The 11,319-nt window shown below is 36.8% G+C and overlaps 1 protein-coding gene across 3 annotated transcripts; it reads left to right on the top strand.

Annotated features, from left to right (window-relative positions):
* The first annotated feature begins 2,136 nt into the window (after nucleotides 1–2,136).
* On the top strand, nucleotides 2,137–10,980 carry LOC137734736 (protein FAR1-RELATED SEQUENCE 3). Of its 3 annotated transcripts, none has more exons than XM_068474008.2 (7): nucleotides 2,137–2,495; nucleotides 2,979–3,063; nucleotides 3,173–5,472; nucleotides 5,636–5,725; nucleotides 6,599–6,748; nucleotides 8,677–8,792; nucleotides 10,586–10,980. In XM_068474008.2, exons 3-6 carry the CDS (start codon nucleotides 3,250–3,252, stop codon nucleotides 8,785–8,787), a joined length of 2,574 nt encoding a protein of 857 aa, XP_068330109.2. In that variant the 5' UTR covers nucleotides 2,137–2,495; nucleotides 2,979–3,063; nucleotides 3,173–3,249; the 3' UTR covers nucleotides 8,788–8,792; nucleotides 10,586–10,980. The 3 variants fall into 3 exon arrangements, with proteins under 3 accessions (XP_068330109.2, XP_088553740.1, XP_068330110.2); XM_088697614.1 differs by having other exon boundaries at nucleotides 2,189–2,495; nucleotides 10,643–10,980; XM_068474009.2 differs by lacking the exon at nucleotides 10,586–10,980 and adding an exon at nucleotides 10,380–10,517 and having other exon boundaries at nucleotides 2,189–2,495.
* The last annotated feature ends 339 nt before the right edge of the window (nucleotides 10,981–11,319 follow it).

Genomic DNA, 11,319 nt, shown 5'->3' with positions numbered 1-11,319 from the left:
TCTTTGTAAAACTGCTTTTGAAATAAGAAAACAATATTATAGTGTTTGATAAACTTTTATGTAAAACAGATGTGAAAAAAAGTTGGTTTTTCAAAGCTGGGTTTTGCAGCTTTGTGTTTTTGGTTTTTTTTCACCCAAATCTGTGAAAAAAAGATGAAGCTAAATGTTTACCAAACATAAAAAAGCTCTCAGCTTTTTTTGATAGCCATTTTTTTCAGAATCACCTCAGTACCAAACTAGGGCTAACGAGTATAGCAATGAGCTGCAACATTTGCTTGGAATCGAATCTTCCACAATTTTTCCAACAATCAACATATTAGGAGACAATCTGAAAAGAATCATTCTCAAAAATAAAATTGTGGAAATTGAACCTCCTTTCCAGCACCAAGCCATGCCTCCAGCACCAAGCCATGCCTTCTGCAATTATTTTGTACGCGTGTTCTACAAGTTGTTTTAAGGCATACATCTAACAAAAAGTACACAAGCGCTAGCTTGTAACTATCCTCTCAGTCCATGTAATTCAAAACTTTCATTTCTAATCTCTCAATGTAATTTTTACAAAAAAGAAAAAAAAAGAAAAGAAAAATCTCTGAGTGTAATTAATAACTTTCCACCAAAGTGACTATAACCATCCTATTAGGATTTTGACATAAAATATCCGTACTCTAACGATGTGATTAAGAGTATCAATTTAGAAAAAAATTGAATTGCATTCTAATTCTAACTAATAGGTTTCCAATATGTTGTATATTGGCTTGAGTAGTCATAAAACGCAATTAGGTGTCACTCATGACTTGTGAAGCCCTCTTAATGACTAGTCATATAATGTGACATGAGAATTAAAAAAAAAAGATTTAATTGTATTAGTATTAATCACCTCACAAATTAGAACCTTATGGATCCCACACCAAGGCTAGAGTATTGAGATAAGTACATTAGAATGATGGAACGAATTAAGTGTGAGATTAATTAGATAGTCTTAATTAATCATATCAACGATTAGTCGTTAACCTACGAGTCTTGAAATTGTTGCATTTCTAGGGCCCATTAGCTTGTATTTGGACATAAAGACGACTTAAGTGTAAAAGGCCCAAAGAAAGGCCCACCACACTAGCTTCTCCTTCATTTTTGGGTTTTCTTCTCATCTAAAACAAGAAAGGAGAAAACCTCTCCATCTGTGACGCAAAACCGCCCTCGGAGCATGCTTTAAATCCAATGTAGCAATCTCACCTACTTCTTTCGATCATTGGTTTCATATTACGTGGGAGTGCCATTAAACCGTAATACTAAATGACTTGTTTACTTGTTTAATCCCAATTGCAAAAGGGTCTCTTATGGCTCACTAACTAAACCTGAAACTTTATAGGCAATGTTATCCAGACGCCTGTTTTTACTTCTCACACACCACTCTTAATTTTTGACTGTAGGGATCAAATGAATATAAAAAGAGTATATAAAAAGTACAAATAAGTGTGTGAATAACACTATTTTTTTTTATATTGATACACAATATTATTGGAACAATTGCATTTTTCTTTCTCTTTGCTTCCAAAACCCAAGCTATTCATACCTTTGCACCATATATTCTCATCAAGTTCATCCAACACTTTTGGTTCACCCTCCTAGTGAGGATAAATAAGTCCTCGAGGACTCTCGACTATGAGTGAGACCTAGATGTATATTATTGCTCTCTTTTTTGTCAAGAGAAGTCTTAATCTGGAGAACAACTTACATAAAATGAGTTCACCGTCACGTGGCGTCTCGATTCAATAATACATTGTTATGTGGAGAAAAACTTGCACATAACAATGTATTATTAGACAAAAAACAAAAAAAACCATAGTAACGACAAACTCGTTCCATATGAGTTCTTAGTAGTTTGAATTATTTCCTAATTACGATTTTTTTTTTAACAAATGATATTATCTTACACAAAGGGAAAGAGAAAGTGGGCTAAACTTCACAATATGCTAGCAATAATGTAATTTAAATTCGCATTTAACGAGAAACGAACCTAATATTTCTAAGTTGCAAGTAAAAAGAAATATCATTACATTATAATAAACGAGAATTATAAATTTGATATCTAGTTAAAAAATGTTCTGTAGTACTCAGCATCGCTGTTGGCAACACTACACGTGCACCAGACGTACACGTAATAATTACCAAACAGTGAAAATACACAAGAGATGGAGAGTGAAAATGTCAACCCAAAAAAAAAAAAAAAATTAAAAAACGAAGGCAGAGAGTGCAGCAGTGACGAGGACGACGGCGACACCCTCTTTCTTTTCTGGGTTTTTGGTTTGGGGCTTATACTTTATGCACTCGCACTCTGCTACTCCTTTAACACAAACAATTTGGAGCTCTACGCTCTTATACTCTTGCAGGTGCTTTAGCCCCAATTTGACAAACCCTAATTTCCAACACTCTGTGGAAATTCAAGCGGCAATGACACTTCAATTCCCAGTCCCAAAATTGAGGCTCGAAGAAACCAGGTGAAACTCTGGTTTTATTTATTTAATTATTCTTCAATTTTTTCTGTGCTTCGTTTGATCCCATTTTCTGTTCACAGAAATATCCAATTGAACAGGTTTTTGGTTTTGTTTTTGAAATGATATCTGAACTGAATGTTACTTTACTTACTGTTTTGTTTGAATTAGAAAGGTAATGAATTACTATGAATGATTTGTGTTTTTTGCTGTTAAATTTATCTTTTTTTTTTTCTTCTGTAAACTCAAGAAATCAGGAATCAATGCAACACCGTGACCCGAGTATTTTCGGTTTTGTTTCAGTTTTAATAGATTTAATTTGAATAACAAAGATTTTTGCACCTCAAAGTGTTCTCGAAATTGTGTTGTGAGCATATCATGGTAGAAATGGTACATTGGCGAGAATTCTTATTACACACCTAAATTGGATTGGAGTGGGAAAAGTGAAGTAATTTATCAGGATATTCATTAAAGTTTGGTTATTTGCAGCTAGTTTCTGCTCTTCTCATTCCAAGGAGTGTTCCCGGCCAGGATATTTGTGAACAACCACTTACTCCTTGGCATTTGGATCTCGGTAATCTTTTACCTTTTCATTTGTTTTGATGTTTTTATATAGAATAACTACCTTCTGTTGATATATAATTTTTTGTATAATTAATCAGCTTGTTTTATTGTCCCTTCAGCTGGCATAATTGTGAGGATTCTTCATAGTCAGAGCTAAAGGAATGATATACATGTTCATATCATTCAGAAAACTGTAATGGAAACTGAAGTGTTGGTAGATGCTGAGGGAGAAAACATGGAACAGCACGTGGCAGAAAGCAATGAACCTGATAAAGGTCAAAAGCAGAATGTGAATGAAAATTTTTCAGGGAGAGAGGTAAATATTCAGGATGATTCTAAGCCACATGTGGGAATGGAATTCGAGTCGGAGGATGCTGCCAAGATTCTGTATGACGCATATGCGAGGAATGTAGGCTTTAGCACCCATGTTGGCCAGTTTACTCGTGCTAAGCCTGATGGACCTATAGTGACATGGGACTTTGCATGTTCGAGAGAGGTATTCAAACGAAAGAATGTAGAAAGCTGCAATGCCATGCTACGTATAGAGAGAAAGGATGCAAACAGTTGGGTTGCAACAAAGTTTGTTGAGGACCACAACCATTCTATGGTAAGTCCTAGTAAGGTCCATTATCTTCGACCCCGTAGACACTTTGCTGGTGCTACGAAGAATACATCTGAGACTTTGGATGCCACTACTGATTCATACTTTTCCATGGATGGTAATCATGTTTCTTATGAACCAAATCGCGGAGGCAGGAGCGTCTCCCCTGTAGAACCAAACCACTCAGCAAGGATCCTTCGGCCTGTTAACTGTATAAGGCCGTGTAGCCGAAAGAGAATACTCGGGCGAGATGCTCAAAATCTTCTAAACTATTTCAAGAAGATGCAAGCTGAAAACCCCGGCTTCTTCTATGCTATACAGCTTGATGATGAAAACCGCATGACCAATGTCTTTTGGGTCGATGCAAGATCTAGGACAGCTTATAACCACTTTGGCGATGCTGTAATTTTTGATACAATGTATCGACCAAATCATTACCAAGTCCCCTTTGCTCCTTTCACTGGTGTAAATCATCATGGTCAGAAGGTCTTGTTTGGTTGTGCATTACTTCTAGATGAGTCCGAGTCTAACTTTACATGGCTGTTTAGGACATGGCTTTCTGCCATGAATGATCGGCCTCCTGTTTCTATAACTACAGACCAAGACAGAGCCATACAAGTAGCAGTTGCTCAGGTTTTTCCAGAAACGCGGCACTGTATATGCAAGTGGCATATTTTAAGGGAAGGCCAAGAAAGATTGGCTCATGTATATCTTGCTCATCCTTCCTTCTATGGAGAACTTTATAGTTGCATCAACTTTTCGGAGACAATTGAGGATTTTGAATCATCGTGGGCATCCCTTCTTGATAGATACGATCTACTGAGAAATGATTGGCTGCAGGCAGTGTATAATGCTCGAAAGCAATGGGCCCCAGTTTATTTTCATGGAACTTTCTTTGCTGCAATTTCCTCAAACCAAGGTATTAGTTCTTTTTTTGATGGCTATGTGAATCAACAAACGAGTATACCTATGTTTTTTAAGCTGTATGAAAGGGCTCTCGAGCATTCGTTAGAAAAAGAAATAGAGGCAGATATTGATACAATGTGCACTACACCTGTACTGAAAACACCTTCACCAATGGAACAGCAGGCAGCTAACTTGTATACCAAAAAAGTTTTTGCGAAGTTTCAAGAGGAATTGGTTGAAACTTTTGTTTATACTGCAAATAAGATTGAGGGTGATGGGATAGTCAGTAAATACAGGGTTGCAAAATATGAACATGATGATAAGGCGTATATGGTCATATTAAATGTCTCCGAAATAAAAGCAAGCTGCAGCTGTCAAATGTTTGAATATTCGGGCATCCTTTGTAGACATATTTTGACTGTCTTCACAGTAACAAATGTTCTTACCCTTCCATCACATTACATATTGAAGCGATGGACAAGAAATGCTAAATCTTGGGTTGGACTAGATGAACAAAGTTCAGATTTGCAAGGTATTGAGACATTGACTATGCGCTTTAACAATCTATGTCGGGAAGCCATTAAGTTTGCAGAAGAAGGGGCAGTTGGTGTAGAGACTTACAATGCGGCAATGAGTGCTCTACGAGAGGGTGGGAAAAAGATTGCTGTTGTAAAGAAAAACGTTGCCAAAGTCACGCCTCCTAGCTCTCAGGCAAGTGGAAATGCACAGGAAGACAGTTTGAAGACAAGCCAATTGCCACCTGGCGAAATCGCCCCCTCGTTGTGGCCTTGGCAAGAAGCATTGCCACATCGCTTTAATCTTAATGATGGAGGAGTTCCTGCTGCTGATTTGAACCAGCCCAGCATGGCTCCTGTCTCCATTCACCCTGATGGTGGCAGTCTTGATAGCACGGTATGAATCTAGGAGGTTTATTGTTATTTAGTTTGTTTTCATTTATACCTTTTTCTCTGACTAAGTGTTTATTTTATACCTGATATCTGGAGAGTCTTAGTTTTGAATATGTTCTCTAAAGATATAGGATTTTGACCCATTCAAATTTTTAAATTTGATGTAGGTGGTTGTTACTTGTTTCAAGTCCATGACATGGATCATAGAAAATAAGAATTCAACATCAGCTGGGAAAGTGGCTGTTATCAACTTGAAGGTATGCATATCCATTTTGTATATGTGAAGAATATTTCTAACTTTGCTTCCTATATGTTGGAGGTTTCTTCAATTTCACTCAAGAAGAGTATAACAATTTTCATTGGCTTATTCATTGAATTGCCGCCTGAAACCGCCATGTGTCACTTTACCTCCTGAAACTGGATTTGTCTCACATTACCCCTTGAAACTGCCAAAATCGAATCATTTCACCCCATTTATGTCCACATTGGCAGAGATTTGACAGTTTTAGAGGTTAAGGGCAGTCTAAAAATTCATACCACGCCAACCACAATAGCTCATCTTTGCCAGCATGGTATGCAATGTCCATAATGCCTTTCATTTATCCGTGAGACAGAATTAACAGAAATGGGGTGAAATGGTTCGATTTTGGTTCGATTTTGGCAGTTTCAAGGGGCAAAGTGAGACAAATCCAATTTCGGGGGTAAAGTGAGACACTGAGACTAATAGGCAGGTTCATGAGGCAAATCAATATATAAGCCAGTTTCATTCTCATGATACCTTAATCATTAGAAGTGCTCAACTAAGGGATTTAAGTTGAGGAACAATGCACTAAAGGGCTAGATTCAGTGAATTATTTATTTCAAAAGTTGTGTCAAATTTAACCATTGAATGCATTGCCCCTCATCATAAGTCATTTTAGGCGGTAAACTTTTTCCTTAACAAAATGCTACTTTAGTTCAGAAGTGATTTATCATCTTTTGAAAACCATTTAAATATTTGTGCTATTTCTGTTCAATCCATTTAATTATTCTTCTCGCTGTATTTTCAAATAACTTATGCATGCTGAATTTGGCTCCACTATAGTAGCCTTCTTGGCTTGCTGTTCTAATTTCTTTTACTCCACCTGTAGCTACAAGATTATGGAAAGAATCCTGCAGGGGAGAAAGAGGTACAGTTTAGGCTAACAAGGGTTACGCTAGAGCCTATGTTAAAATCGATGGCCTATATCAGTCAGCAGCTCTCTGCTCCAGCCAACAGAGTTGCTGTCATCAATTTGAAGGTATGAAAACTCAAAAATTTCAACCTATCTCCCATCAATTTTTCTGAGGAAGTTCAGTATGTTGAGATCTTATAACAGTTTTTTCTTTGTGTTAAAGTAATCACAATTTAATTTCTAGGCCTTCACCCTAGTTTTACAATTGAATTGGCATCAGTTAGACTTGTGACACAGAGTTGTTGAATGTGCGATGGCTCTGATATCCAGGATTGGCATCACATCCTGCAAAAAATTGTGGGTTTAGTTCAACAAAGTTAAGTTACAGGAATTGTGCTGTAGCTTGGAGGTAAGATTTTGGGCTTCCAGAATAAGGATTTCCTGTCGGCAAAATTTTAGGGAAAGACAGACTTTTGGTTGTAAAAAGATATGCCTAAAGGGTCAAGGCAGGAAATGCTAAGCTCAGGGAGTTTTTTGGGGCTGTGAACAGTATCTTGAAAATATTGTTTCCTATTTCTTTTGTCTTTCTGCAAGCCGATTAATGTTGGGTAGTTTTGGGGTTTTAGAATAGGATTTGTATGGGTTGATGCAGCTTCTTTGAGTCACATTAAACTCTGTTTCCATGAGGGGCAGGGAGCAGATTTTCCCTTAGAGCATTTGTTATCTGGAAAGAAACTCGTCAAAATATTTGTGACATTATGGATACTTCGAGGACTAGAGGGAGAATTTGGCTCATAGATGGTAGGGAGGTGGTTGGAACTGTGGGGTTTTCTGTCCCTGTATTTTTCAGTTGGGATTAGAATCTTTGTTTTCGTTTGTTTTGCTAATTTGACATCCAGCTTAATGCATATTTTTCAGTTTGGTAAATGATAAAAATTTAGGTGAACAGAAATAGAGTTTAAGTATAAGAGCTTGGTTGGAGTAAACAATAACTAACTAATTGGAAGTTACACTAAACAAGTTGGGTACAATTATTATACTGTCTTTTGTTTTTTAATGTATCGTCAAGTTCTTTTTCCTTAGAAATTGTGAAGTTTGTTCTCGTAGAAGTTTATTGGAATTAATTTGACGAATACGAGATTGTTTGGTAAAAAGTGAAGGGCATGTTTGATAATTATTTTGTATTTAGTTTTCAATTTTCGTGCTAGAGATGGAGGGAGAAATGAAGGAGATTATATGAAGCAAAAACTTGAAATACAACTTAAAATTGTTTTCAGTTTTTGGTTTTTAGTTTCATTTTGTGTCATTCCATACAGATTTTTTTTCACTTATCTTTTACCATCCTTCCTTCACCCTTTTTTCGTTCGTCCTTTCACTCACCTACTTGTCCTCTATCTATAGCACAAAATGGAAAATAAAAACTAAATGGTTATGAAATGAGCTCAATTGATTTATCACTGATCATGTGACATTTTGTGGAAATATATCATCGTGGTTTCTAAATGTGTTAACATCTGAGACACATTAAACAAAAAAGAATAACCAGTTAAGTAGTTTTCCCAAGCGTTTCCTTTGTATTTCTGATACCATGAATGGATGTCATAGAACCAAAAAACCTAAATCTGACATTCAGTTTATACACAAATCCGTATCTAGTCACAACTACCAAGTATAAACTGAAACCAAGTTCATCACTTCATCATTCAACAAACAACAAACAGAGAGGTGCAAGCTTGCCAGAGCTGGCTGGAAGCGGCCAGAGGAGATAGCGGTCATTGGAATTTGATGGTTGAGCTCTAATGAAGCCAAAAGGGTCCTTGTTTTTTGGTCAAAAGCTGATATGTCCTGGATGTTATCTCAGATTTTTTATGGGATTCATAATCCTATTATATTTAGGGTGGGCCTAGCTGGATTGCACATAATCTGGTCTACCAAAAGGGCACTGAGTGGTCAACATATGATATTTTTAAGTAATCCAAATTTATACGAAATTATTCAGTTTTCCGTAAATTTGTCAGCACAAGTGTTCATTGTACATTATTGTGGTTTCTCAGCTTCAAGATACAAAGACAACTTCTGGAGAAATGGAGGTCAAGTTTCAAGTTTCCAGAGATACACTAGGCTCCATGTTGAGATCAATGACTTACATACGTGAGCAGCTATGACAAATGTAAGCATACTATTTGAAGTACTATTTTGGTTTTATATTATGAAATGATTGAATGACTTATTTTGATGCATTCTAGTTTCCATTTCTTTTGAGGCGTTGTTCTGTCCCTTTCCCTTTCTGCCATATTGTTACAAGTTGATTGGAGAATACTTTTTAATGTCTTTTTCTTACATCCGTACTACCAAAACATCTGGAAAAATTGATATCTAATCCTTGTTTATATCTATATGTATAACCTAAACCTTTCAAATAGGAGAAGCACATAATATAAGTTGTTTAGCTTTCCAACCGAGACCTAAACATTAAAATATTTCTTTTCAACGTTGCCTGGCCTATGCAAATCCACAATGTCAAATAGGTTCTTAGTCTGCCTCGCCCAAAACCTTACAGGAAATACCTTGTGATAATCACATTAGATAAATAGACAGCGCAATACTCCACACAACTTTAAAAAAGTTACCCAGTATTATATTGTCTTTCAGTGTATTTCTACAGCATGGAATTTATCAGTAGGAAGGTTAATTTCCACAGATATTCAGTACAAAGAATTTACCACCTCCTCCTCAGCGCCAGAAGCAGTGGGTTGAAAAGGAAGTTCCTTACCATCAGGGCAATCCACCACTTGAAAACCTTACCAAAATTGAATTAACATTCGACGAAACGTGCTTCATGGAGTTTACTCTCCTTGCACAAAGCATTAATAAAGATAGAGAGAGTATACGCACTTGGACACACATTTTTCCCATTCATCTCCCGCTAAAGCTGAACATCTTTTCCAGAGCATAAGACAAATCTTGATATGCAGAGTAGGTTCTCAAAACCCTAAAGTAACATAAAACCAAACCAAATTCAACAAAATTGGATGAATCTATGAACCTGCGGGCGTATTCCCCTTGCCGAACAATGTAGGGCAGAGTCAACAGCTCTCCTGTTGTGTACAAGACTGTACACGGTGCAGTTGCCTTTCCCATTGCCGTTCATGGTGGCCTCCTTGACCCGGTGGTTCTTGTGTGAATGCCTAAAGTTCAAGGATTTCAAAATCAAACTGTCTATAGCTCCCTGGTAACACACAGGGATTTCCAATCCCATCTCTCGTATTTACACTATCTGGGAACTAGGAAGGTGGAGTATTCCGCTATGACATCTAACAGCAGTAGAAACTATTATCTGCTCTCAAGCTTCCTTCGCTCTCTCTGATGCTGAAATTTTCTGAGGTTTGAAGGATAAAGATTTCTGTTGAAGCTTGAAGTTTAAAAAATAAAAATAAAAAGTAAAATAAAGGATGTGGTCAGCTCTCAGTGTTGAGACCTTGATTATTGTGGTCACTCGGGGCTTTTGAAATGCAAAGGCTCGTACGAGTTCTGTTCACTTGTCCTCTTTGAGTGGTCAACTGGAAGGGCTGGACCGGCAGAGAAAAACAATATCTGAAAATCCAACTTCCTAACAACAATCTGAGAATCAAGGATGATTGGTCTTACAAGCTACCTAGGGTTAGCCTGGAGTATTCTTGTTTGCTAGGTTTGTTAAATAGGAGCCTCTATGAGCGCTCACCTCACTACGAGTCTGACTGTCTTCATGCTGCTGCAGCTGCTCAAGGTTTTCGTACCGTCCAGACCATCTTGATATCTTCAAAACCACACTAGGATACTTTAGCAATTTAGCATTTACATATCATTTCCTACTTATTGTATTTATTCGGTATGATGAAGTAATTTTTGGTAGAAATGGATTTGTTCGATTTTGGTACAAGTGTTATAATTGGTGACTGTATCATGAATCTGTGTTGAAAACAGAGAGCTGCATTCTGATGTGATAGTCTATAAACAAGAGCTATTTCATCTGCTTTGAAGATGCCTTTGCCAAGCTCCCGAAGCCAATGACCGTATCGAAGTTATCATTGTAAGAAAGGCGGCACTAGAGATAGACAAGTGAGGATGTATTGCCCCATAACCAACGGATCCGGGTTGATTGAGTGTTGGATGAAGAAATTTGGTTTAGTTGTAGTTAGTTGGAGTCTTGTTTAGTTTTAGGTAGGAGGTATATAAATTGTTTCCATGTAACCATGTTTTCGTTATATTTATATGTACATTGTTAGTTGTGACTGTCCAGATGCAATTGAGCCTCGAATGTTTTCGTTATATTTATATGCACATTGTTAGTTGTGAATGTCCGGATGCAATTGATCCAATTGATCCTCGCATGTTTTCGTTATATTTATATGCACATTGTTAGTTGTGACTGCCCAGGTGCAATTGAGCCTCGGCGTATATTTTGTATCTCAAGTTTCGGACGGGTGCTTCAGTTTTGTAAGTGTAACTTAGAGAATTGGTCTCCGGACTTTAACCTTAGTTTAGATTTTGTCTCTAAACTAAAAATTCGTTAATTTGGATTCGTGAATTTTATTTAGAGTAAAACATGAAGCATCGGTTTGATTTTTTTGTCCAAATCTTTTATTTTTTTTTATATTTTTTTTTATTAAGAAAATTCTCCACATTTTGTGAAATTTAACGACTTAATTAACGATTTC

The sequence above is a fragment of the Pyrus communis genome, chromosome 7 (genome assembly GCF_041283825.1).
Source record: "Pyrus communis isolate YQ-2024b chromosome 7, ASM4128382v1, whole genome shotgun sequence".
Taxonomy (NCBI): domain Eukaryota; kingdom Viridiplantae; phylum Streptophyta; class Magnoliopsida; order Rosales; family Rosaceae; genus Pyrus; species Pyrus communis.
The sequence above is the reverse complement of the archived record's forward strand: the minus strand, read 5'-3'. Positions and strand labels throughout refer to the sequence as shown.

Coding starts and splice junctions, on each gene's coding strand:
- LOC137734736 (XM_068474008.2), top strand. CDS start 3,250: ATGGAAACTGAAGTGTTGGTAGATGCTGAGGGAGAAAACATGGAACAG. Junction 5,726..6,598: donor TGGCTGTTATCAACTTGAAG/GTATGCATATCC, acceptor CTCCACCTGTAG/CTACAAGATTATGGAAAGAA. Junction 6,749..8,676: donor TTGCTGTCATCAATTTGAAG/GTATGAAAACTC, acceptor GTGGTTTCTCAG/CTTCAAGATACAAAGACAAC.